The 26,999-nt window shown below is 58.9% G+C and overlaps 1 protein-coding gene across 3 annotated transcripts in view; it reads right to left on the reverse strand.

The window, feature by feature from the left end:
* Positions 1-2,238: 2,238 nt before the first annotated feature.
* The window catches only part of TMEM132E (transmembrane protein 132E), a 26,425-nt gene continuing 1,664 nt past the window's right edge, over positions 2,239-26,999 (reverse strand). Inside the window, exons 2-10 of one of the 3 annotated variants that reach the window (XM_039721017.1) lie at positions 26,407-26,461; positions 15,087-15,987; positions 13,685-13,825; positions 10,362-10,554; positions 9,891-10,034; positions 6,060-6,265; positions 5,165-5,444; positions 4,897-5,088; positions 2,239-4,449 (exon numbers count right to left, since the gene is read on the reverse strand). In XM_039721017.1, coding sequence (XP_039576951.1) covers positions 3,421-4,449; positions 4,897-5,088; positions 5,165-5,444; positions 6,060-6,265; positions 9,891-10,034; positions 10,362-10,554; positions 13,685-13,825; positions 15,087-15,987; positions 26,407-26,461 — 3,141 coding nt within the window. In that variant the 3' untranslated portion in view covers positions 2,239-3,420. Of the gene's footprint in view, positions 4,450-4,896; positions 5,089-5,164; positions 5,445-6,059; positions 6,266-9,890; positions 10,035-10,361; positions 10,555-13,684; positions 13,826-15,086; positions 15,988-26,406; positions 26,510-26,999 lie in introns of those variants that run through there. The other 2 variants (XM_039721016.1, XM_039721018.1) reach the window with 2 other exon arrangements.

A 26,999-nucleotide genomic window follows, 5' to 3' on the forward strand; every position in this document is an offset into this window, starting at 1 on the left:
GGCTGAGGGTGGCTGGAGGCATCCCAAGGGGAGCACAAGGGGGAAAAAGGCTCTGAGTGGGGTTAGAGGGTGAGGAAATGACGGAGGAAAAGGGAAGGGGCTGACCTCAGCACAGCATAATCCCTATTTTTCACTCTCCTTTGGTCCCTCCTCTCTCTGAGCACGGAGACCTTGATGCTGCGGGAGGTTTGTGGGGTTTTGTGAGAGTTTAAAGGATTTGTAAGGCACGGCTGGGGGCACAGGCCTCCCGTGGGGAGGAGGGGGACATCGGGGTGCAGGTGCCCAGCTCTGCCTCCTCCTCACAGGTGGCTCCGGCAGCCTCACAAGGCCAAATTAAAATGCAAATATGTCCCTGCCTGCTGGGAACAGATAGTGAACCACTGAGCAGGGAAAAGGCAGCAGGAATAACACAGGGAGCACTGAGAGAGCTGCTTTTGCATTACTTTATCTTTTTTTTTTTTTCTTTCTGTGGCACTTGGCTGTTTGGCTGGGGATTATTTAATGGGGTCTGAGGCAATCAAGGGGGAAGGTGCTGGGTTTGGGGTAGCACAGGTGGGTTTTGGGGCTTGTCCCCTGGGTTGCTCAGCTGCAACCTCCATCTCCCCATCTCCAACAGCACCCTGAGGTCTTTTTTTAAAAATAATTATGTCCCAACTGGATCATTCCTATGGGAAAAAAAATTAACTGGCAGTGGTGGGAGTGAGAGGACCAAACACCATCAGAGCCTTCAGAGAATTCCCATTTCCCTGGGGCTTGTCCCTGGGTGTTTTGCATTTGCTGATGAACTTCCAGGGCATAAAGACCTTGGAAAAATTGGTGGGGAGCTGCTTTCCTGGTATTCTGAATTCCCAGAGGGACTGAGAGGGTGGGGTGAGGCTCAGGAGAGTGGATTTAGGGGTGTCTGTAAGTGCACCCCTGCCCGTGAGCAAAGCCCTGGTATATTATACAGCATTTATATAAATAAATAAATATATATATATATATATATATACACATTATAGATTCATATATATGTATGAAGTCTAAATACATCCATATGTATGAATTATAAATATCCCCATCTAAAGGTACCACTAAATAGATGGAGCTACACAGAAGGGTTTGCTCTCTTCACCCTGGGCAGGAAAATCAGCAGGAACAAACACAAAACCCTGAGCAGGGTTTTTCCCCTGGTTCCTCACCCAGGAATTTTGGAAGCAGGGGTACTGGGAATTGCCTGGAGGAGATGCCAGGGGGTGCAGGGATGCTGCAGGACACAAACGGGGGGCACACAGCCCTGAGAGCCTCCAACAAACCCCGTGGGGCTGTGGGTGCTCAGTTCCCACATCCCTGGATGCTGGGCTGGATCCGTCAGCTGGGATGGGAAGTGACGGGCTGGAAAACCTCTGCTGGTGCTTGGTGTCAGAGCTTGGGCTGGGAGAGCAGCCAGGAGAGGTGGGGGAACCTGGCAGTGGGGACAGCCCCTGCCAAGCCTGGCCAAGCTCCCTGATTCCCACAGAGCTGTTCCTGCTCTCTCCACCTTCCACCTCCACACGGACCAGAGTCAGGCACTGCCAGCTCTTATTACAACTCTAAAATTGTATTCCACCCTTTTCCGACCTCTCCCCGCCCCCATCACCAATATTAATTTATGTTAATTGAGCGAGGAGGTTCGGCGGTTCCAGGCAGGGGAGGCACTGTGTTAATTGTCCTGCTCAGAGCCACAATCAGCTCCGTGGCTGGTTCAGACAAAACCAACTCCCTGCAGGCCCTGCCTGCGCTCTGAGCACGTCTCAAGCACCTTGTATTTATATTTATATGTGTATATATGTATATAGAAAACCAGCATAGAGCTCTCAGGTAAACTTTGAAGCCACCCAGGGGAGAAATTTTCACTGACCCAAAATTGATAAACGTCTTAAAGAGGCTTTTGAAACACCACACACCACCCCAGACTATGGCTCACCTGCCAGGGAAACTGAGGCACGGGTGGGGCTGCTCTCTGCCCACCCAGGCTGCCCAAGAGGGGAGGATTTTGGAGAGGGAAACCCTCAAAACCACAGCTTTGACCCCAAAATGCTCAGTCAAAGCTGAGCCATCCCCCAGCAGACCCCACAGCCACCCCCAAACCCACTGGGAACCCCACCCTGGGCACCACAGCAGAGATAGGGCCCATGACAGTGCTGCCACTTGCTTTTTGTTTCATTTTTTTTTCCTTTTCTGGTTTTTTATTTAAAAAAAAAAAAATTAAAGAAAAAAAAAAAAAAAAAAAAAAAAGAGACACAGTGGTGGGTAACTTTCGATCCAGAAATAATCCACTGCCAACCTCCACCGGGTGATGCTGGGGGGGTCCCTGTCCCCACATGCTCCATGGGGACAATTGCACAGCCCAGGGTACCCTGGTGTCCCCCCAAGGCTGGAGATGCTCCAGCTGGGCTGGGAGATGGGTGGCCCTGGGCTGGGGGGCCCCTTGGGTGAGCCAGAGGGGCTGGGAGGTGCCACCAGCACGGGGGGACCGGGAGGCATCGGGTTATGGCAGTCAGAAGGCACCAGACAGGCTGAGCCTGGCCCCGGGCATCCCTGCTGGGCTGGCACTGGGGGAGCTGGGCTGGCACTGGCACACACTGGCCAGGTCCCACTGAGGGTGTCCCGGGGGCACTGGGAAGCCCCCGCCCCACATTCCCATCCCGGAGCCACATTCCAGCACTGGGAGGGAGCACAAACCAGTGGCTGCCCCTGGAGGGCTGTGGGGTGGAGGGGGCCCAGCACTGGCGCCATGGCTGGGACAGAGGGACAGGCAGGGTGGGCAGCAAATGGCCCAGCTGGTCACCCCCAAACTGCCCAAGCAGCCAGGGAGAGGGGCACAGCGGGAATTTGGGGTGGGGACAGCAGTGCCCTGGGCTCGTGGCCATTGTGCCCCCCACTCCTGCCTCCCCCAGCACCACCCAGCATGGGCCAACACCCCAAAAACCACGGGGTGACCCAGCACTCACCTCCAAAATTGTGCAACTGAGCACAGCAAAGGCTGGGGGAGGCTCTGGGGGAGCCCTCACCCTCCACCTCCCTGCCGGGCTCCGGGGGGAAACGGGATCTCTCCCTTTTCCCAGCCCCTTCCCGGCAGGACCCACAGCCTCCTCCTGCCCGGGCCACGCGCACGCCCCGAGCTGTGACCCCCTCCCCTCATCCCCCTGCCCCGGCGGCTGGGGGGCCACGCCAGCTGCTGCCTCCCCTGGCACACCCGGTGGGGAAAGGGCGAGAACAGAAAAAAGGCCCCCCCGGAGGTGCCTTTGGACGGGGTGAGGACGTGAGATGTGCGGAAGAAGGAGCCGAGCGCGGGTGTCCGGCCCCGGGGAAGCGTGGTGGCGCGGCGTGGCACGGCGTGGCGTGGCGTGGCACAGCGTGGCAGCCCCTCCCTCCCGCCCCGTCCCCGCTGCCCCTGCGTTAAGCGATCTCCTTGATCCTGCGGATGTAGTTGTGGAGCTCCTCGGGGTCCTGCAGCCCCATGTCCTGGCACACCCATTCCAAGTCCTCCTCGTCGGCGATGGGGATGGAGTTGTAGGCCAGCTCGTCTGAGGGCATGGTGGCGAAGGTGGTGAACTTCACCCGCTTCCGTTTGGAGGTGGGTGAGTTGAGCGGGTCCTCGCTCTGGTCCCGCGTGGAGCCCCCCGAGGAGCCGTCCCCGCGCCCGTGCACCTGGCTCTGCACGCTGGTCTGCGAGCTCCCGCTGCTGTGGTGGTCCCCGTGGCAGCAGGTCTGCACGTTTTCCAGCGGGTTCCCCGGGCTCTCGGGCTGCGGGGAGAGGTCATTGTGAGCCCGCAAGGGCTGCCCGTTGCCCAGGAAGACCCAGTGGTGGGAGTGGTCCATGTTGGTCTGGCCTTCCGGCGGGATGCGCTTGTGCCGGTACTTCAGCACAAAGACGATGCAGTTGATGAGGAAGACCAAGATGGCCAGGCAGAAGACGCCCAGCAGGGCGTACATCCCGATCTCCAGGTCCGTCAGCCCCCGCGTCACCTGCACGAAGCCGGTGGGGATGGTGGGGAAGTCCTCGGTGGGGTGAGACGCGCTGGACATCCGGCTGTCCTGGCTCGGGTCCGCTTTCCTGTCCACCTCTGCCCGCAGGGTGGTGCTGGCCCCAGCCTCCCCCAGCCCCGGCCTGCTGGACACGTGGTCGTAGTCGTAGGTGGGGTCCTCCTCGGACCCGAAGTGGACGCGCACGGTGGCCAAGGCCGTGAAGAGGACGCTCTTGCGCTTGGTCTTCTGGCAGCTCTCGCAGATGACCAGCTCCGCCCGCAGCAGCTCCCCCGCGCCCTCGCTCTCCGCCACCACCAAGGGAAACGCCCGGTCCTGGGTCACCGACACCACCTTCTCGTCCAGGCTGCTCACCACCAGGTTGTAGTCCTTGGGGTCGTACAGGGACAGGGGGGCCGTGGTGCCGTCGCTGTAGGAAATCCACAGGCTCAGCAGCGCTTCCTGCGGGACCAACACAGGCACCGGTTGCCCAGCAGGAGGCCAGTCCCACCTGCACCCCTTTGTCCATCCCCCATCCACCTCTCCACCCAATTCACCCTTTTTCCCTCCATAATCCATCTTGTTCCAACCATCCCCTGTTTTTTCTCCTCAGCCTGTTCTCCTCTCCACATTTCCTGTGCTTGCCCAGGCCCTACCCAAATCCCAGATGTGGCTACCAGAGCTGCGCCGGAGCTGTACAGGATTCCATCCCTCCTCTTTGTCCCCACAGCTGTGTCCTGTCCCCATGCTTGGATCACAGGTGTCCGTGAAGGTTTCTGGGGTGTTTTGGGGTCACCAGGGTGTCATGAGGACAGGGGGTGCTGTGAGGGCTGGAGTGTGGGCAGGATTTGGGAGGAGGGGGTTGCACCCCAAGTTCCCCCCCAAGCCTGGTTGCCCCCCAGGCCTCACCTGCTTGAAGAAGCTCAGGGTTTGCTGCACGGACGTGCGGGCGATGATGGTGTGGCTGTTGCCAGGGCTGGGGTGGAGGGACAGCGAGAGGCTGGAGACCACCTGGGCCTTCAGGTCCGTGATGCTGACCTTCTCCTCCGCCACCGTCACCAGCGTCTCACCCAGCACCGCCTCCACCAGCGGGGACACCACCTGCAGGGGACGAGGTTCCTGTCACCGCCTGCCAGCCCAGCCAGGCTGGCAGAGGGGGAAAGGTGGCCAGGGGTACCTTGAAGAGGGTGGTCCCTGGCTCCCTCCCGGCCAGCGTGGAGCTGTCCACCATGTGGGCCACCCGCGGGTCGTCCACGCGCATGAAGTCGCTGACCAGGTCGGTGACCTCCACCAGCCAGTCCGGCCCCAGCATGGTGACCACCTGGCCCGTGCCCTCGGCCGCCGTGGTGTGGAACTGGGTGAAGACCTGCAGCGTGGAGTGCTGGTACTGCAGGGCACAGCCCCGGCTCTGCTTCCGCTCGTCCTCGTCCTCCTCGTGCTCGCTGTCCCGCACCGACCTGCGGGACAGACAGACGGATGGATGGATGGATGGATGGATGGATGGATGGATGGATGGACGGACGGACGGACGGACAGGGCAGTGGGTGGGAAGTGTTGTCAAGCTCCCCACACCGTGGCTCCTCAGCCCCCCTCAGGAAAGGTGGCCAATAAGGGAAAAACGCGATGTGGCCAAAAAATGGTGGCTCCTGGGCAAAAGATGCCCGTTGTCCATGAGGGATTGAGGGGATTTAGTAGGATGTGGTAACAGCAGGGTCACCAGCATTCAGCCCACTCAACAAATGAGAGGACAAGGTATCTCTGCTTGGGATGGACACCTGGAGGTCTCTAGACCTCAAAAAAAGGACTTGGGATCTTGGCTGTTCCCAGTTTCCACAGAACATTTGACCACTGCCAAGGAGGGATGTTCTCCACCAGCCTCACTGTGCCATTTATTCCTTCCCCATAACCTGTGTCCATGACTTCTCCCCTTTCCACCGAAGACCCCTAAGATGCCTCTGTCCCCACCACCTTTAAAACCTCCTCATGACTTAGCTGAGCAAGACAATTAACCCATGACCGCCACCTCCACCTTGCCTTCTCCAGGCTGGCCAGCGCAGCTCCTCAGCACCCACCTCCTGTCCGGCAGGATGGGCACCCTCCAGCCCTTGACCTGGCTCAGCCGGGCATCCGAGAGCTCGATGTGCAGGGGCAGTTTGGGCACCCACACCGTCATCTCCAGCGGGGCCGACAGGTGCTCGTAGGTGAAGGTGACCCGGGCGCTCATGGAGCCCCGCGACTCCTTCCCGCTGACGAAGACGTAGTCACAGCTGCTGGAAACCTGTGGGGCAAGAGAGGATGGGAATGGTCCTGTAGGCATGGCAGAGATCCTGGCAGGAGGCTGGAAGAGCAGAATGTCACCTGGCATGAATCCACTTCATGCCAGTCCCTGGAGCAGGGATGCTCCCTCCTCCTGGAGATCCTGCTCAGAGGGAGATCCAAACCCCATGTCCACCATGCAAAGTGTGCCCTGACCCAGATGCCCCTGAGATACAGATCCACACCCCGTGTCCACCGTGCAAAGTGTGCCCTGACCCAGATGCCCCTGAGATACAGATCCACACCCTGTGTCCACCATGCAAAGTGTGCCCTGACCCAGGTCCTCCTGAGATACAGATCCACACCCTGTGTCCACCATGCAAAGTGTGCCCTGACCCAGGTCCTCCTGAGGCACAGATCCACAGATCTGCATCCACCATGCAAAATGTCCCTTGACCCAGGTCCTCCAGCCAGCCCTCACTCTCTCACCTCACCAAGAACCTCCGCTTGGTGCCTCAGTTTCTCTTTGGCCTCCACACTGAATTGTCCCTGAGCTAGAGGCACCCATGGGTTCTTCAGAGAGGTGGCAAATTGCTCAACCTGGAAATTTGCCCCAAAATCTCCTCCAGAGGCAGGAAGCACAGACCCCTCTCATGCCTGCCCCCACCAGTGCCTTGTTCCCACCCCTCCTGCTCACCCCACAGCAAGATTCCTGTGATCTGAATGAATCCTCCGTTCCTTTTCTCGCTCCTCCTCTATTAATTCTCATTTATTCAAATGCCATTAGTGAAATTCATTATAAAACAAATCCATCCTGTGGGGGGTCACTCATTACTGCCCGCCTGAGCCAATTAAAGAGCTCTGGGGACACCAGGCCAGCATCTCCCAGGGTTTGAGCTCAGCTCCTTCCCAGCCAGAGAGGCAGAAGACAACCAGAAGGGGTCTCCAACCTCTCATCTACAGCAGCCCCACGGCCCAACCCCGATCCCCTGGCAGGGATTGCATCTGATTTGTTGGATGCTGGAGAAGAACAGAACCCATTTGCTCAGCCAGCAGCACTGAGCACCTCAACAGCACAGAAGAGCTGGTTTCCGGCAGTCGGGAACCCCTGGATTCTCTGATGGCTGATAAAGGGCTGAGACCAGGCTGCAGGTGGCTGTCAGTGGAGGTGACAGCATCCCTGTCTACCTCCCAGCCTATTCCAGGAGCACCTCTGGGCAACCAGATGCAGGAACTCCGCATTTCTGAGCCCACAACAGGGTTTGACTTCTACAACAGCTCCAGGAGCCCGATGCACGGTGCCCATGGTCCCCTGGGGCTGGTGGAGGAGGCAGAGCCCTGGACCTGGGCTCCTGGGGACAGCCCTGAGCGCAGGAGGGAAGGGCGATGCAGGAGGGTTTGTTCCTTGTCTTCCTATCAGAGGTACCAGCTCAGCAAGTCTGACAAGACAATCTCATCCGTGGCGAGGCAGTGCCTGAATAAAGATGAGCTCCCAGGTGAATCCTGCAGCAGAGGATCTCTGGATATTGTGCCATTTATCACAATAAACACGATGGGCTCTGCTTGCATTACCTTGGCTAATAAACCCCCCGGCACCTCCTTCTGGGCACCACTTGTTCTGCAGCCCGGAGGGGGCTGAAACTATGACAACAAAAAATCCCTGCACACCAGGCCTGTCCCGAAGATGGAGTGACTGCAGATTAGCTCGGAAATGAAGCTTGTTCGGGGAAACTTCCCGGATTTACGGCGAGGTGTCAGGAACAGAGAGGCTGAGGGCTGCCTGGGCTCCCAGCCAAGCACTGCTGCCTCCGCTGCTGCGGCCAGGAGTTCCCAGCTTGGCACGGGTACAGGTGTGGGATCAAGGGGACACATGTTCTCCAGGGCCCCCAGGAGTGGGAGAGCCACCATGGTCCTGGTGGTGGCTGTGGGTGAGCAGGGTCCCTGAGGATTGGTCCCCTTGAGCTCCTGGGGGAGTTCTCCAGGGGATGTGGAGTGTGGGGTTCTCAGAAGGGTCACACACAGGTGAGGCTGAGCATCTCCCACTCCCTGTGTGACCCTCCACAGCCCACAAGATCACCACCCATTTTAAAAATAAGGGGTGACTTCCATACTATCCTGAGTGGTGATGTCCTCCTGTACACCTTTGCCACCCTGCGTCACCACAGAAGGGGATGAGCATGACAACTCCCCCTCATGCTCTCCCACCACATCCTTCAGAGCCACATCCACACCAAGCCCAGGACAAATTCCACGCTACACAAGAGAGCAACCACCAGGGAGCCACCCCAGAGCGGGGAGAGGCATCTCCCCAGCCCGCCCTCACGTTAAATTATTTACAGTAACAGATAGCACATCCCACTCCTTAAGCTGTGATTTATGGAGCAGGTTTAGAGCCCTGACACCGCAATCATACTCCCCGATCTCAGCAGGTAACTGAGAGCTCCCTCGGAAATGAAGCTCCAACACAAACACCAAATAACTCAGCGAGAAATTGCGCGGGGCTCCGAGCGGGATGAGAGCCGGGGCCGGAGGGCTGCTCCCTGCATTATTCATCCCAGCTCCCGGGCATGTGCCTGCTCCCCCCAGGTCTGGGGACAGAGTGTCAATAGATTTATGAGCAGAAAGGCAGCACATTAAACAGTTTAAGTGTCTTGGAGTCCATCCTGAAGTGTATTATTGCTCCAGTGTTTTATCACGCTGGGGAGGACTGGGCTCCATAAATTAGAGCCGGTCCTGTAAATCCCACGGATGTGAATTTTAGTCAAGAACTTGGGTAAGCACTTTGTGGCACTGGATGTCCCCCATGGTGGGTGACACGGCCCCATGGAGAGCAAATCCCAGCAAGGACAGAGCTCTGCCATCACCCCTGTGGCAAAGAGGAGGAGGGACTACGGCCCCCCGGAGAATCCAGATCTCTTTCCTGCCTCTGCCCAACTCAGCAGAACATGGAAAGGGAGAGCTGGCTGGGTGCATGCAGGGAGAGGGGTGGGAGGTGCTCAGGAGAAGGGAATGATGTCTGGGGGCGGATGGATGGATGGGATGGAATGGTGGCAGAGTGACACGGGCAGGTGGGCAGATGGATTTATTCAGGGATGGAAAAATGTATATGGATGAACAAGGCTGGTGATGGAAAATTGGAGGGTTCGAGGATCAGGGGTTGCCTCGGGGCTGGGGCAGGGAGACTTTGGCCTTGGCCCTCTCCCACCTGGATCTTCCCCCTCAGCTCCCGTTTTCCCTCCATCATTCCCATCTCACCAGTCCCCTGATCCAATCAGGACATCAATGTCACTCCAGGCCCGAGTGCAGGTGCTGATGGGAACGTACAGCACAGCCCACAGTGACAATATTTCCCCTTATCAGCACTAACTGTTGTGATAACACACAGTGACTGCTGCTGCCTGCTGCCAGCGTGGGAGCATCCCTTGGCCTCTCTGGGGACAGTGACAAATGTCTTATCCTTCTTCTAGCAGACCCCAGGGACAAGCTTGCAGAGACTGGAGCCACCGAGAGGTTGACGCTTGGTTTGGGTGGGGTTGTGAGCCGCAACAACTCAGTCACCAATCCCAGCCCAGGTGCTGTTGGGGCCAGCACTCCTGGAAGAACCCCAGCCACTCACGAGGGTCACAAGACCCCCTCCCCACACCCACCTTGATGATGTCCTCGTTGTTGGACTTGCACTCCACCATGGCCGAGACATCCACGATGACGCCGCTCAGCTCGATGGCAATCACCTTCACGGGAATGGCCACCGTGCGCCCCGTCAGGATGGCCGTGTTGATGATCTCTGTGTCCTGGGCCCATGGAAAGGGCACCATCATGTTAGAGGGCAGAGAAGGACCTGGGTGTGGGTGGGATGGATGGATGGATGGATGGATGGATGGATGGATGGATGGATGATGGACGGATGATGGACGGATGATGGATGACGGATGGACGATGAATGGATGGATGGATGATGGATGGATGGATGATGGATGGATGGATGACAGATGGATGATGGATGGATGATGGATGGATTGGATGGATGGATGGAGAGGTGCTATAGGGCAGGTGATCAAACCCTCAGGGGGTGCCAACCTCTCAAAGCCAGTAACAACTGAGGGCAGGAACCTGCTCACCATGGCGAGGGGCACAATGGCTCTGATGTCCCTCTGGATGACCGTCAGCTCCGTGACCACCTTCTCCAGGTCGGGCGGGGGGTTGCGGCCCCGGTAGTCGATGTGCCACATGATGCGGCGCGTCACCGACTGGCTCGTGAAGTTCTCCATCTCGAAATCCAGCTGCATGATCTCAGATGAGGAGTCCCCATCCCTGGGCAGGGGGACAGGAGGAGGGGACGCAGTGAGGTGGCTGTCCCAGGTCACACAGACACCCTGAGATAAGCACCGGGCCATCAGAGTCCCCAGCAGGTCTCCTTGGTGTCCCCAGGCTGCCAAGGGGGATTGGCAGTGGGTGCCACCCAAACCCCTCTGCAGAGGCTTCTCCAATGCGATCCTGCAGATTCCCATAGGAATCTCCCAGTGGGAGAGAGAAATATTTTTCACCACCACCCCCAGCAGGACAAAAAAACCTCATCAGCTCTGCCAGGGCTGCCGGGTGACATCACGGGGTGGGCCTGTGGCCATGGCCTCTGGGGACAGTGGGTGGCTGCAGGTGCTGGCCTTGTCTCCCTGACTCCATCTTCCCAGCAGTGTGGATAGATTTACTGCTCCTGCCTGGACACTCATGTCCCACAGGTCAGATCCCAAGTGTCCCACACCGAGAGCACTCAGGAATGACAAACAAGTGTCAACACAGGAGCTCAGCCCAAGCTGTTGACTTTATAGGCCTTTCCAATGGGATTCCATAGGGAAACTGAGTCACAGGAGAGTTTCAAGCTCAGACTGCAGGTGGGACAGCACTGAGCTGGGACATGGGACAGGGCTGTCCCCAGCCTGTGAGGGAGGATGAGCTGGGGACAGGGAAGAACAGCCTGGGAGCATCAGCTCAGCAAGCACACACAAATTAATGCCAGGGCTGAGGACAGCAGGACATGGAGCTAAAGGACAGGGTGGACATCATCTCTGGGGTGTCCCCAAGGCAGGACATCTTGGCTTGGACACAGCCCCACAGCTGCAGCATAAATTATTCCTACACCCCATGCCTACAATCCAACCTCACCAGACCTGATCCTGCCCCCCCAGCTCTGCAAATCCTTGGAGTGACTCAGGGTTCGACCCTCTCCCAAGTCAAACTTCACTGCTGTCTAAAAGCTGAACACCCCAGAGGAAATCCCAGAGCCCCCACAAACCACAACACTGGTAAAAGCCCCCCAGAGCCAACAAGGAAGGGAGGAGAAGTGAAATTCCAGTGGGAGGGAAGCCAGGACTGGCTCCACTTTCATCTCAGTGCGGCAGCAATTGAGAAGGTCCCATCGATCTGGGAATGCAGGGCACAGCCAGGTTTCTCTCTGATCAATATCTAATGAGTGACAGGGAGCAGGGAAAAAGGAGAGCAAGAAGCTGGAGCTGCTCCAGGCCACGGCAAGCCCTGATCCCTGCTCTCTTCCCCCTGATCCCACAGCAGCAGCGATGGGCTTTGCAGTGGAGCTGGTCCACAGGGGCTGCTGGGGTCTTGCTCTGCCCCAAGGCAGCTCTGTGGTTCAAGAGGAATCACCAAAGGCCACAGGGAATGAAAGGCAGATTTGGCTGCTCTTCCAATGCCAGGAATATCAAACCCAGCTGGGAAGAGCAGGTCCAAAGGCAAAGCAGAGCCAGAGGTGGTGTGGAAATGGGATTCCTTGACGTGGGGTGCACCGAGGGGTCCCAGGAGCACTGCCAGGCTCAGCCACCATCCTCTGCCCTCCTCCAGCATGACCTGCTCAGAACAGACAACAGCCAGGCTGCCAGCATTGAGGGAACAATTGAGGATGCAGCTGCTGAGGTGTAAAACACCTCAAATTGGCCATTCTGACCCCAAAGATCAGGGCTCACAGCCACTACCTGCACAGCCAGTGCTGCAAAAGACCCCAGAGCCCCAGCAAAGCAGCTCCTCTGTTTGCACAGCCTGGAGGGCAACACGGTTTGGAGTCATTCATCCTCTCCACTCCGTTAATATTTCATGGAGTTGTTTATCTAAAAGGTGATTGTAATCACTTTAAATTCCTCCCCCGTCTCTAACCTTTGGAGGCAGATTGGAAGCGGGGCTGGCAGCAGGAGAGGGGGAAGGGAAAGAGAAACCCACGGCTGGCAGCTCAGCTCTCTGTGCTGTACAGGGCTGTGAAAGGGACAGGAGGCTGGTGGCACTGGGGACACTGCTAGAGCAGTCATGGGACCGTGGCTGCTCTTACTGCCAAAAGTTAGGGTTAGGGTTAGGGTTTTGAAAACCACAAAGCCCACAGCTCCAGGCACGCTGCAGCTGCAAAAGGAGAACACAAAACTAACTCAACATGCCTTCCTCCATGGATTTTTCCTTGGAACCAGCCTCGGCTGCTTTGTTTGCTGTGGGTTCATTTTGGAAGCAGTGGGCTGATGTGAAATCTGCTGTCCTGGTGAGAAATGTCTCCGTGGATTTTTCCTTGGAAAAAGCCTTAGCTGGTTTTTTTTTTCTGTGCCTTCATTTTGGAAGCAGTGGGCTGGGGTGATGTGAAATCTGCTGTCCTGGTGAGAAATGGGTTCTGCAGGGCTTTGGAGGTCACACCCTAGCAGGCAGGGCTGAGGTGATCTTTTTTTCAAGAGTCTGTCCCCAGAATTTCTCGGTTTTGGGGTGGAGGACAGAGATGTGTGGAGATTTCCATGGCAGAGGACAGGAATTGCTTGAGCACATCCAGTTGCTCCCAGGTACTGGAGACACTTGTGTCCCTTTTTCCAAGGCACAGTCACAGAGACATCACTGTTGTTTTCCAGCACTTCAGAATCTTTCCTGCTGCAGTTTTTGACCCCGTGTCCATCCCTGCCCTCACATTCCATGTCCTGCCAGTCTCACATCTCCCCTTCAGGCTGAGAACCCTCTGAGGTCTCAGCTTGGCTTTGTGGTCCCTTTCTCCTTGAGATCATTCTCAGTTCCATCTCCAGGGCTCTCCTCAGCTGCTCTTTCCCAGCCTTTCCCAGAGCTCCAGGAATGTGTGAGCAGGCCAGAACTGCCTGTCCCAGGTGCTGGCTTGGATCCTGCTCCCCATCCAACACTTATGCATCACTTTAGGGCTCGGATGGGACCTTGCCTTTCTCCCCTTCCTTCCCAGTGGAGACACCAGGATAGACAGCAAAGTGCTGCTGCTTCTCACAGCATTAAAACCTAATAAAAAATTAAAATTCTTCCACCCCAGACTAAGGAATCCTCCACAGCTTCACAACTCAGCCCTGAAATCCTGCCAGCACCCAGGTGGCACTGCAGGCACCCAGGGAGAGCTGCTCCAGACCCAAACCCAGCGCTCCCCTGGCATTCCCAGAGGTGCAGCTCTTACCTGGGCCCGGCCCCCTCCACCCTGGACACATCAACAGTGGCCGTGGAGTGTTTGCCACCTGTCAGCAGCTCCGAGCTCACCAGCCACTGCCCGCTCCTGGACTTGGTGCTGAGCAGGTTCACACCTTTCTTGGCCTTCACCCTGCAGAGAGCAAGTCAGGCATCAGGGATGGGTCCTCACCCTCAGGCACTCCTGGATCCCCTGGGACACCCTGCCATGGCACAGTGGAGTTTTTCCCCTGATACCCTCAGGCTGGCAGCAACAGCCCATTCCAGCTCCTCTTTCATGGCATTTTGTCCCCCCAATCACTGCTCGAGAAGGATTTTGGTATGGGGGAATAGAATATAAGAAAATGTAGTGCAGAAGTAATCTCACCCCTAAGGAGTGGTCCAATTACCAAAGATTAGGAACAGGCATGACTTTAACAGGCCACAGCTATGGCCAATAAGAAGAAGAGTGCTATAAAAGAGTGGGTTGGCTGGTTGAGAAGGGAACTGGAGTCTGTAGGCTGTTTTGTGTGGAAGAAAGTGTCAGTAATCTGAAGAGTTGCCCACCAGAAAACACCAAGAAAGTATGAAACTTTTGTGATAAGGAGATAACAGTATGAAACTTTTGTGAAAAGATGACAACATTTTGGACCCCCAGCCCCCGTAAGGAAAAAAGAGTCAGTGATCTGAGGAGCTGCCCACGAGAAAACACCAAGGGGGTATGAAACTTTTGTGATAAGGAGATAACAGTATAGAACTTTTGTGAAAAGATGACAACATTTTGGACCCCCAGCCCCCGTGCTGACCCCAGGCATTGGGATCCCTGGGGTGAAGGACAGGGGAGCCTGGAGCACCACATCTCCCATTCCAGGAGCTCCCTGCTGGTCCAGAGGCCACAGGGACACTTTCAAGTGCCCTTTGAAGAGGTGTGGCCAGGGCTTGTGTCCCCGTCTTTAGGGACACACTAAAGTGATGGGGGTCCCCCTGCACACCTGCCCACACTGGGGTTCCCAGCATCTCCTGCCCACCACCCCATTCTGCTTCCATCTGGTTCTGGGGCAGGAGGAGGGGATATGGGAACCCCCCTCACCCCACAGCAGCCCCAAGGCTGTACCACACCTTGTCCCTGAAGTGGCTGGGAATAAACCCAGAGCTGTTGGCAGGATCCCAGTGCAGCTGGGAATGCTGGGAGAGCCAAGGCAGCAGTGCACAGTGGCAGTGCAGGGATGTCCTGCGTGGACAGCCTTTCCCTTTCCTGCAGGAAGCTCCCACTGCAAACCCACATTCCAGATATTCCAGACCTGCTCCAGCCTCCAGCAGATCCTACAAACTCCCCACCCACTCCCTCCTTCCCACAGCTCCTTTTCCACACCCACCCCTTGCCAAAAGCAGCGGGAGCAGCCCCGGTGCCTCACCTGAGGGTGAAGTGCTCCACCGTGGAGTTGGACATCAGGTAGAGCAGGATGCTCAGCACCTCCCCGGGCTTCAGGGGCTTGTCGGGCAGGCGGATGAAGACGTTTCCATCCAGGTGGTGCTCCTGCAGGGCAGGCCCGGGCGGGGGCTGCAGGAGGCTGACGCTGCCGATGCGCAGCAGCGGGTGCTGCGTGGGACCCTCGGTGCGAGCGCCGCCGGCCCCGCGGCGAGCGCCCACGTCCCCAAGGCACTGCCCGGCTCCATCGGGGGCGTGCAGGGTGTAGTACAGCTCGGCCTGCTGGCTCTCCCCCGGCACCACCTCCAGGCCCTCGGGGGTCTTCCTCCTGCCCAGCGGCACGGCCGAGGGGCCGAACCAGGCGTGGGGCAGCTCGGCCTGCACCAGGCACATGGCCAGGCTGCCGCGCAGCCGGCACGAGCTCTTCAGCTCGCGGGCGTCGCGGAAGGCGTGGAGCCGCACGCAGGGCAGCCGCTCCGTCACGTCGAAGTCATCCCAGTCGCGGCCGGCCACGTAGAAGAGCACTTGGACCACGGGCTGGCTGGCCACCAGCCGCGGCTGGACGATGAAGGCGCGCACCTTCCAGTTGACGGTGAGGCGGTCGGGCACCTCCAGGGTGCTGGAGGGCTGCAGGTGCTCCTTGGGCAGCACCAGCCCCGTGCTGAAGGGCCCCAGGGTGACGTTGAGGACGGGCAGCTCCTTGGTCTGGAAGACGACGAAGGGCTCGGAGCGCTGCAGAGGGGCGCTGCCGTTGCCCGCCGGGCTGGCTCCCAGCTCCTTGAGGAAGAAGGCCAGGCGGGTGTTGGACAGGCGGTAGCTCACGGGCAGCAGGATGGCACCAGGGGGCTCAGCGGGCTCGGGGCTGGGGGCTGGGCCCTTGGTGTGGGCTGCAGAGGAGAAGGAGAGTGCAGGTTAGCATGGGCATCCCCTCTGGAACAGCTCCTGAGCAGGGAATGCTGAGATAGGCACAAGTGGAGCAAGGAGGAGCTGGAGTTTCAGCCCCCAAACCTCTGAGAAGGGCAGCAAGGGCCTGGCTGGGTTTCTGTCCCACAAACCAAAAATGCAGAAGACCCCGGGAGCTCGAGCAGGATTGTGCCTCCTGACAGGTGGCAGCAGCCTCACCAAAGCCACCCTCATGGGATGGGGTGTCCGGGGTGTGCTGAAGCCACATCCAGCCTCGTGTTGTCCCTGGGGAGCCTGAAGCACTGGCCACCCACCCCAGCACTGCCTGAACCAGCACAAACCCTTCTACAGAAACAGTCTGGCTTCATCCCAGCTCCATCCCTGCTTCCCAAGGCACAGATGCTGAGTTTCTCCAGAGGCTGGAGAACAAGAGTTATAACCAGGTTAATTTTTGGCTTGCAGATCCCACCATGTATTTTTTATTATTATTATTATTATTATCAAGGCTTTCCTTCTGCTTCCAGCTCCCAGATCACCCAGGGAAGGTGGCCAGACCTGCTCTGTCCCCACACCTGCCTTAATGGCAGTGTCACAGCCAGTCTGTCACCTGCCATCCACCCAGGGGTGTCACCCACACTGTGCTGTCCCCACGTGATAAACCTGTCCTGGACCAAATTTTTCCAGACCTGGTGGAAAGGTGACACAGATGATGCTGGTGCCGCTTTGTGCAAACCCCAGCAGCGCCCAGGACACTTCAAAACTCCCCTTTTGTCCTTCATTTTGATCAATTTTGCCTTAAAAATATAACTCCGGGGCTGGCAGAGCAGGGAGCCCCTGCCAGCCGAGGAGCAGAGCCCCTCGGAAGGATCCAGTTACTGCAAGCAGAGGGAAAACCCATGGAAATCTTCCCGGGAAAGGCGGCCCGCGTTGTGCCGGCGGCTGCGGGAGCCTGGAAGACATCTCAAGGTCTTTGCCTTCTCCAGCGGCTGCCAGCAATTCCCAGGAGGGCTGGATCCCCCCGCTCCCCGCATCCCCCGCTCCCGGCGCTGATTGCGGCCGCTCCCAAGCGGCTCCCGAGCAGCCGAGCCCGAATTACCGGTGTCAAACGGCGAGCCAAGGCGTGATGTGACGGCTCCGCTCCCGCAATCACTCGGCCCCCTTCCCCACGGGGGCTCCGGAGCCTGCCAGGACCCGGAGGATTTTTCCAGCCCTAAAAGAGTGGCCCCAGCCGCTTTCCTCGGGGCTCGAGGGATGCAGGAACCCCCGGCCCGGGCGGGGAGGTCTCTGCTGCGGGGCACAGGGGAGGTAAGCAGCTTAGAGGGCTCATAAAAGGATTAGCACTGTGTAGGGGGCAGGCAGGATCCGCATCCCGGGATGGGAGCTGTCCCGGAGCCAGGCAGAGAATTCCCCGGGGCTGTGGGAATGCTGGGGATGTGCTGCCACAGCTCCAGGCTCTGCCACCCCATCCCTGTTTTTTCCATCTCCCGGAGAGGCAGGAGCTGCAGGAGAGGTGCTAAACCCTGGGGAGCACCCCTGGGTGCCCCTCTGCTCAGTGATACCAGCACTGAGGGGCTTTCTGCCCTCGTGATCCATGGGAGTTGTTTTCTGCTGTGAAAGGTGAAGGTTTGCATCCTCCTGCCATCCCCAACAAGTGGAAAAGGGGATTTTTTTTTTTTCAAGCCATGAGATTATTTGAGGGAAAGGATCCAGCAGCTGGAGCGACATGAGCTGGACACACTGGGGTACAGGGAAAGGGGCTTTGCTCAACCCACACTGAAACAGCATCAGACTTCAGACCTTCGAAACCTCCTGGGTTTGGAGCAGCATCAGGACATTTCACAGGGAAAACCCCCCCAAATCCCACCCAGCTCACTGCCCAGCACAGCCCCAAGCAAAATCCAGCCTTGAGGTGCTGCAGAATCTGGTGTCACCCTTGAGTGGGGGACAGGGAGCTCTGTGTCACCCTGGTGAGCACCCAGTGCCCGCAGTGAGGGGCACCGTCTGTCACCCACCCCCTCTCACAGGCTCTGGGTGCGATTTGGCCCCTCCAGCACCCAGCTCCTCCCTCCCTCCGAGGGGATTCTCTGCTGGATAATGAGGGTTGGGTGCAGCAGGACGAGGAAAGCCCCTCCCAAACCCCTTTTGGTGCCGCAACGGGGACAGGCAGGGCGGCCCTGTCACCGAGCCGTGCCAGCCGGGGCGGGGACAGGGCCAGGCCGGGCCGGGCTGGAGATTAATGACATGGCCATGATGAGCTGAGCGCCGGCGGGCTGGCGGCACCCAGGGAAGCGATTTCCTTCCCAGACCAAATGCATTTAAATGATGCTCTAATCTGTAGCCGGCAGGGGACGGGAGCGGCGCCTGGCCCTCAACTAATCCCGACAGGAGAGGGTCTAACCCAGGCTGGAATCACAGGCACGGGGGCGGGAGGGGAGGAGAAGGGAGGCAGGAGGTGCCTGGAGCTGTGGGTGAGGGAAAGGGGGGATAGGGGTAAATAAAACAGGAGGGAGAATAAAGATGGATGGATGGATGGATGGATGGATGGCAAGAGAACAGCTCCGGGAAGGGAAGGGAAGGGAAGGGAAGGGAAGGGAAGGGGGGTCCCAACAGTTCAAGAGATGGAAGAAGGGTACCTGGAAGGAGACAGGAAGGATGGACAGACAGCACAGCTCAGGAGACTGCAGTCCCCACTGCCCCCTGCCCTACTTCCTTGTCACCCCCGGGAGGGGAGGTGGCCTCACGTCCCCCTCTGGCCGGGTCTGGGGGACAGAAGGGTTAAGCCCTGCCGGCTGGCTCTGCTCTGCAGCCCCGCTGCCGCTGTGCTGAGCAGGATTTGCAGCACCTGACCTGCATTCCGGGTTTATTGGGCCGGCACTGAGGGGCCCATATGGCCCTTGCAGCCCGGCAGCTCAGCACGGCACAGCTCTCCGTGCCTGGCCACGTCCCCACCGGCCCGGGGGCTTCCCCAGCCCCCCGGGCTAAGCAACCCCCCCCAGCTCTGAGACTCCCCTGTGTCCCCTCGGGAAGCCGGGGGTCTGCCCAGGTGTAAACACACCTTTGTGTTGGTGACCCCTTTGTGGAGCCCCACATCTGCCCCGCCAGATGTGCCCCAGACACGGGGCCAGATGGGCCGAGCTGCTGTGCCCGCCCGGGAGGGCACGTGGGGACAGTGGCAGCGCCCTCCAGCCCTGCCTTGAACCCCAGACCTGGAAAAAACAGCACCCAAAGCCCCTGCACATCCTCCCAACAGCAGGTTTAGGGTCACCATCATCATCATCATCATCATCCCCAGTCCTGATGCAGGGGATGCTGGGCCCAGGTGGAGAGGAGCAGACTGCATGGAGCCACCAGCTCAAACACCTTCCTCTCCTGAATCCCCAGAAAACGGGGCACAGGCAGGGCCTCCCCATCCTGCTGCCTCCATCCCTGCTTCCACCTGCTCTCCCGAGGCTGGAGACCCTCCTCCTCCTCCTCCTCCTCCTGTTCCCAGCTCCAGAGGCAGCAGCTTAGCCCAGCCCCAGCTGTCGGCCCTGGGGATCGCTGCAGCCACGCTCCAGGGGGGAATCCTGATCCTGGCTTATCCCCTGGGCCACAGCGGGGGCTCCCGGGGCTATAGCCCCACTTATGGGGGAGACACACAGGGAAAGCCCTGGAGAGGAGGGAGGGCGAGTCTGAGGACAGCCCAGGAGGGTTCAAAGCTCTCTGGATGTTAATGGTGGCACGGGGATTCTGAGGATCGATGGATGAACGCAGCTCCAAGGAATGAGGGACTCCAGGCCCAGCTCTCACAGCTGCTGCCAGGCTCCCGTGGTGTCCCGGCTTGGAACAAGGCAGCAGAGCTGTCCCTAAAGCAGTGACTTGATCTGCCATAGTGACAAGCCATCCCCAATGCCCAGGGAGGGATGGAGGGGGTGTCACTGTCCCTGTCAGAGGGCTCCAGCCCAGCTCCCAGCCAGCTCAGGGCTCCTGGGGAGGGGTTTTGGTGCCCAGCAGTCCCCAGGACCACCAGTGCTCCTTATTCCCAGTCCCAGTGCCATTCCAGGGTGACAATTTTAGCCCTGAGCAGGCTGATGATGGCAGGACATGTCCAGAGGAGTCAGTGGGGTGACGGATCCCCCCAAAACCCCGAGAACCAGGAGCCCCCAAAGAGGACACCCAGCCTGGCTATTCCCCATGGGACACCAGCATGGAGCTCTCACTTCCCTTTGCTTCCACCCCATTCCCCTGAGCATTCCGTGGATCCCAGCTCAACCCCAAAATCTGCTGGTTCAGGCTTTGCCACCCCACCCATCAGGACCAAGCACGAAGGGGAAACAGGAGTGGCAGCAGCCCCAAATCCCTGGGATGTGCCACATCTGGAGCTTCTGGAGATGCTCCACAGCTGGAGGTGGTCCAGGGAAGGGTCAGGATCAGATATTTCCCTGCCTCTCCTGGGAATCCCTTCCCTCCTCATCCCACAGCACCAACCCTGCCATCCTGCACACCCACCCCAGTGGGGTCAGCACCTCAAACACCCTAAAAACCAACAAAAAGGGAGAAAAGAATCCTCCAGGCCTCCACCCAAAACTCAGTCAGCCCCAGTATGTGCCCCTCTACACTCTCAGGGTAAAAAAAAAAAACAAAAACCAGGAATTAAATACAAACCAAAACCAGAAAATGCAGAGAGAATCCTCATGGAAACCTCCCAAACATTCCCTGCAGGCAGAGCCTTGGAAAGTGGTTTTGGTGACATAAATGACAACATGCTCCCCCTTCCCTCTGATGCATCCAGAGCCTCCATCTCCAGTCCCAGCTAATTGGAACTCAATTAAGTGAATAATTGTTACAAATGTGGAATCACCTTCCCCTGGCACACAGCGGGGAGAGCGTGGGAAGAGCAGGATGCAGGGATGCTCCTGAACCTGTCCAGGAGCCATGGCAGGGATGAGCTGGGAATTCCCATGGCTCTGAGGCTGAACTGCTTCCCCAAATGTGCCTGGGGTAGGAACTGAGTGGGAGCTGGATGGGATTGGAGTCCTGGGATTGGAGTCCTGGGATTGGAGTCCTGGGATTGGAGTCCTGGGATTGGAGTCCTGGGACTGGAGTCCTGGGAGCAGCAGGAGTGGATTCTCTAACACAGGGTTGTGCCTGGTGAGCTTTTCTTGTAGATCCCTAAGATTTCTCCCTCTCCCAAAAGTCCAACCTGGCTTTTCCATCAGCAGGAGCAATAAAATCCAGTAACATTGGTAGAACATATCCTGGGATTTTTTTGGTGGGGGAGAAGCAGCATGGAGCAAAAGGGAACCATTCCAGCAGTGCCCAGGGCTGTGCTTCCCCCAGGAAATTAATAAGAGGGAATAAACAAAACAGGGTTAAAAAACCAAACAAACAAACCAGAGACCTAAAGGAATAAATAAATATGGCCTAAATGGGATGTGCCGTGCAGAGGCACAGCCTGCCATAAATTCCTGGAGCCAGCAAGGCTTTTACACAGCAGCTACTTTAGAGCAATTTCCACAAATCACGCGAGGGACGGGCTGGGGGACAGGGAGGAGAAGGCCTTTCCAGGGGAGGGAGAAAAAAAGAAGAAATTAATTAAAAATGGGGGATAAAAAAAGGACAGGGAAGTGGCTGATTATGAATGTCCAAAAAGGAATGGGAGGGGACAAACGAGGCAGGCCCTGAGTGTTCTGTGGGGCTGCTGGGCTAGGGAGCCCCACGCTGGGAGCAGCCCAGGTGGCTTCTCCTAAAATCCCCCCTGGGGAGCCAGAAATGGGAGTCAGGGACAGGGACAGCAGCTCCTGAGGGACAAAACCCCAGTGTGGGGACAGAGGCAATGCAGGGACACCCCCGAGGCCACGTGCCCTGCTTGGATCACCCCATCCCCTCTCCATCCCGTGCCAGCAGGGCCAGGAGCAGCCCCCAGCACCCTCTGAGCACCGAATGTGCCCCAGGCTGCCCTGCCCAGCCCTCCAGGCTGTGCCCACAGCACCTTCCAGAAGGATTCGGTGCCAGCTCTTTCCTTTCCCTCTGCTGGGGTGTGATGGAGCTGGATCTGATTCCGGAGGCACCCAGGGGAAATACAGCCCCAGATATCAGCTTTGGGGTCCAACGTCAGCCCCAGACCCCCAAAAGCAGGGCTGGGAAGTGGTACCAGCTCAAACCCAGCTGGAATTCGTGCCCTTGCCTCGCTCCAGGAGAGGAGCTGATCCCGCAGCCGCACCGAGCTGGCAGCAGCAGGGATTGCATTTCCAACCTGATTTATCCTCCAGAGCAAAACCACAGCTTTGCCTTAAAGGAAAATAAATGAAAAATGAATCCATTTGCGTGTTTTGCCAGCCCTGGGGAAGAGCTCAGAGCAAACCCCAACTCCTGCAGGGGACGGGAGGTGACAGCACCACGTGAGGTGGCAAAGCCACCCCAGCAGCACCTGCTTGGGCTTTAGGGAAAATCCAGGGTGACAAATATATCCAGGTGGTGGGAAAATGCTCAGCAGAAGGTGACAGTGGCTTCAGAAGATTGAATTGGCCTTGGTGGTGGTGTCTCCCCCAAGGCCAGGGCAGAGGTGAGGGGGGACAAGGGACACGGGACAGGCCAGGAGCAGCAACAGGTCAGGGAACAGCTCAAGGAAAAGGGAGAGGCACATCCTGAGGAACAGCCTCTGCGTGCCAGCCCCGGGGTGCTGGTGGCACAGGTGACAGCCCAGAAATCCCCCAGCCCGGCTGGTGCCTCCCCAGACTGGGATGGCCAGGCCACCCCCGAACGTGGCTGGAGGAGCCCAGAGCTCCCAAATTCCTGTCAGGGGAGCTCCAGCCTCCTTTTCCCTGGGAAATGGGCAGCAGGACTGCCTCACTCCACTGAACCATTTCTCCTTGTGCCACCACAACTCCCAGGGGAGATCCCATCCCCAGAGCCACCCCTGGTGTCCCCAGCCCCATCCCAGCCTGTCCCACCCCAGGAGCAGCCACTTCCCTGCCTGCCTGCCCGGGGGGCTGCTCGTTAGCAGAGCCACGTATTTAATAAGAAAAGATTCTGATTAGATTAGCAAGAGTGACCTTTTCCAGACGGATGGGACGCTCCTGTGGTGGCAGTGACAGGCGCCACGCGGGAGGGGACACCCAGCAGCTCCCACACACCCTGCACTGCTTTGGCCAGGCTATGCAGGAGCCCAAAATTCAGGTTGTGCTGTCTAAGCCCTTCCCTCACCCACCATCCCCCAGGTGATGCCCCTGACTCCCTCCACAAGAGGGTCTGGAGCTGGGATGTGCTGATGGAATGCTGGGGATGCTCTGCAGGGATCCTCAGTTTTCTCTTTTTTGTCTTTTCTAGGATGCAGAGGAGCTGGGAGAGGGACCTCAGCAGCTGGAGTGGTTTAAATAGTAGCACTTAAAAAAATTCTCAAGGAAATAGCCAGGTTTCCAAAAATTCCTGAGCAATCCCCAGCCATGGGGTGCTGCCACCCCATCTCCTGCCTCAGTTCCCCCAAAAGGAGAGGTCTGGATGAGGACCAAACCCTGTGGCTGGTGCTCCCCAAAATCATTGCTCAGAGGGTCTCCCTCAGCCTTTTCCCTTCCCTCAAAAACACCAAGAGGGCAAAAGGGGGAGAATAAAAGAATTTCCCAGGGGGGTGCCCAACTTCACAGCCCTAAATCCCAGCATCGGGCTGGGATTTCAGGTATTGGGGTTTGGGGCAGCTGGAGCAGGCCTTGGGGTCACACATGGACACTCCAGAGCCAAAATCCAAAAGGAAAATCCCTGCACATCTCCCTTTTCTGTAGCACCAAAGGCAAAACTTGTGCCAGCTTTAACTCTCCCCTCACCCATCCACCAAAAATGCAATTGCCCCTTCCCTGCTCCTGGGGATGCTCAGCTGCTCCCAGCCCATCCCGGGGCTGCTAACCCCGGGAGGGTTCCCGGGGCACATTCCCGGCGCTCCGTGAGCAAAGGCGGGTGCAGGTTCCCGGTTCCCGGCAAGTTATGGCACATCTCCACCTGCTGGTGTGAAAACCCCGGAGCTGGAGCCGCTCACAGGGACGGGCGTGGGGCTTGGGGTGTGTCCCCCGCGGGGTTTGGGGTGTCCGGGCTGGAAACCCCGGCAGGGATGGAGCCCTGGAGCATCCTCCTCCTCCTCCTCCAGTCCCTGGGGTGTGGGGGGAGGCAGGGATGGGACACACGGGGAGGGCAGCACAGCCCAGCAGTGGGATGGGATGGGGTGGGATGGGATGGGATCCAGCACAAGCCTGCCCGGAATGCTGGGACAGGATCACCCCAGCAGAGCCTCCGGGCTCATTTGGGAGCAGGGAAACTGAGGCACGCTGCAGGCAGCTGAGGGAAGATGCAGAGTCCAGGCTCAACCCTACAGACAGCTGAAATCATCCCATAAACCCATCAATCCCCCGTGCTGCATCCCAACAGGTCCCAGCACAACTGCACCGAGCAGACACCACCAGCATCCATGCTCCACATGTCCATCTGTCCATCTGTCCATCCTGGGGCCATCCCACCCCAGAGGTGCCAAAACAAAACCCAAAAATCCCATTTCTGGGAGCAGCTGAGCTGGGGCCTCGGCCAAGCAGCTCCCGGGGAGCGCAGCAGGAGCGAGGCTGGCACGGAGGGCTGCTCTTAAATAAAAAACAAGGGAAAAGGGAAAAAGGGATGAAATCCTGCAAGCAGGAGAGCGGGGCACTGCTTCAGCACGGGCTGACCCTGCCGCCAGCCCGAGCTGTTCGGGAGGAGAGCTGGAGGACCAGGAGCTCTCCGCAGCTTTTTCCGCTCCCTCTGAGACCTTTATTTGTCCACGAAGGGCCAGAGAGGGCAGCTGAGCGTCCTGGAAGGGGAATAAAAACTCCTGGCAGAGCTTTCCCTTCTGTGGGCACCGGCAGCACGGCCAGCCCTGGCACAGGCCACCCTCGCCCACCCTGGTGGCACCGGGGACCCCCCAGTGACAGGGACATCGCATCCCCCAGCCCAGGGGACAGATCCAGGCCTGACCCAGCGGGTTTGTGGGGTCCCAGCAGCAATGGGGGGTCAGAAACACCCAGGAGGGGATGGGAGCAGGGGGCACATCCAGCCCCTGCAGCAGAGGCCGTTCCCCATGGATCACATTCCCACAGGGATGCTGCCCACAGCCCAGCCTCACAGCGGGGTGTGATCTGGGGAGATGGGGCAGGGGGAGATCCTGCTGCCCTCCAGGCTGCCAGACCCCCGAGCTGGTGCTCCCGACGAGCTCTGGCAGCAAAGCCTGCCCGGGGAGCACCCAGGAACAGTCTGGGGTGGGAGCAGGGAGCTCTGCCCTCCCTGAGGATGCTACGGAAAGTTGTGGCTCCAGAGCCTGGAGCATCCCTGCTCCTGCACTGGGCTCCGAATTTCCAGGGTGGAAAACCCCTTCCAGCCCCCATCAACGCTCCCAATATCCCCCTCCTCCTTTTTGCACCCCTCCAAGACCCTGGGGTGCTGCAGATGCCGGGAGAGCCCTGCCTGAGCACCCAAAGTGCCTCGGCCGTGGGCTGTTGGTGTGGCACAGAGCCGGGCACAGTCCAGGGATCCCTGCAGCTCCCGGAGGGATCACTCGAGCTGGGCAGTGCCCCCAGGACACCCCAAGCCCGAGGCCAGAGCCAGGTGCCCCCCCAGACTGCAAAGAGCCCCCTCTTTCTGCTTGGCCAGGCCGGGGAAAGCAGCTTCAGCCGGGGCTCGATTTTAAATGGAAAGCATCCACAAAAATCATTCCTGGAAACCAGCCCCGTGTCCCCCGGGGTGCGTGACCCCTCGCTGGCCCATGACAGCCCCCAGCAGCAGGTGCTGTCACCGGGGCAGGCCGGGATGTCACCGCATGTCACCGCAGCCCGGCGGGGGCACGGCAGCGCTCACAACAAGGGGGTGCAGGGCCCCCAGACCCCACGGGTGGGAGAAATAAGGGGGGGGGGGATGCCAGGGGCTGCACCCCCACCCCAAAATGCCGCCACCTGGGCAGAGCTTGCCCAGCAACCCGGCGCAAGTGTCTGGGTGGGGGTCTGGGGGATCAGCGAGTGGATAATAGCGGATAAACCCCTGATCCTGCCGCTCAAGCAGCTCTGCATTAGGGAGACAAGAGTCGGGGGGGGCCGGGGGACACCCCCTCGCCTCGCGTGCCCCCCTGCCACCCTGCTGGCAGCCCAGGCTCAGCCCAGCCCGCTGCCAGCAGCGCTCACAAGCACAAGCTGTCATTTTATTAAGCCAGCAATGAACTCTAATCTTCACCCATTTGGCTTTGGAGGGGCACGGAGAGAGCCGGGGAGGGGGTGGCCGCGGGAGGGGGGACCCCCGGAGGGGCAGGGGGTGCCCCGGGTGGGGGGCAGGCGGTGCAAAGCCCCGTATTGCAGGCGTATAAAATATAGAGATGTGTTTATAAATATTGCCCCCCCGTCTCCCCCGGTGCCAGCACTTACCCGGGAGCAGCAGGGAGCAGAGGCAGCAGAGCAGCGCGGCCGGTCCGGGCAGCATCTTCTCCGGAGAGGCCATTGCAAGGTGGGGGACAGCCAGGAAAAGCGGGGGGAGGAAAAAAAAAAAAAAAAAAAAAAAAAAACCGGGGCCCCCCAGCGGAACCCGCAGAAATCCCCCTAAATCCAACCACGTGCGAGCCGGGAGCAGCAGCCAACGGCGGAATTTGGGGAGGGGGGGGAACCGGGTCAGGTTAGGGGGGGCTCGGCTTTGCCCTCCCCGAGCTCAGCGAGCGGAGAACCCCATCTCCGGTCCCCCACCCCTCCCCACCCCGCGCCCCAAAGCTGCCGCAACCCCCCCCAGTGCCTGCAGGGCGGCCGGGGGAGCGCCCAGCCGGCGGGGGAGGGTCCCCCTCCTCTTCCTCCTCCTCCTCTTCCTCCTCAGGAGCAGCGAGCGGGGGGGGCAGAGCACGTGGAACCCCCTCCCGGAGGCAAAAGCAGCCCCGATGTGCGGATGGAGGATGATGCTGCAGGGTGCGGGTCGCCAGCCCACCCCCCCCCCCCCCCCCCCCCAAAAAAAAAAAAAAAAAAAAAAAGAGGGT

This window comes from Passer montanus, unplaced genomic scaffold (genome assembly GCF_014805655.1).
Source record: "Passer montanus isolate IOZ18808 unplaced genomic scaffold, ASM1480565v1 scaffold44, whole genome shotgun sequence".
Lineage (NCBI taxonomy): Eukaryota > Metazoa > Chordata > Aves > Passeriformes > Passeridae > Passer > Passer montanus.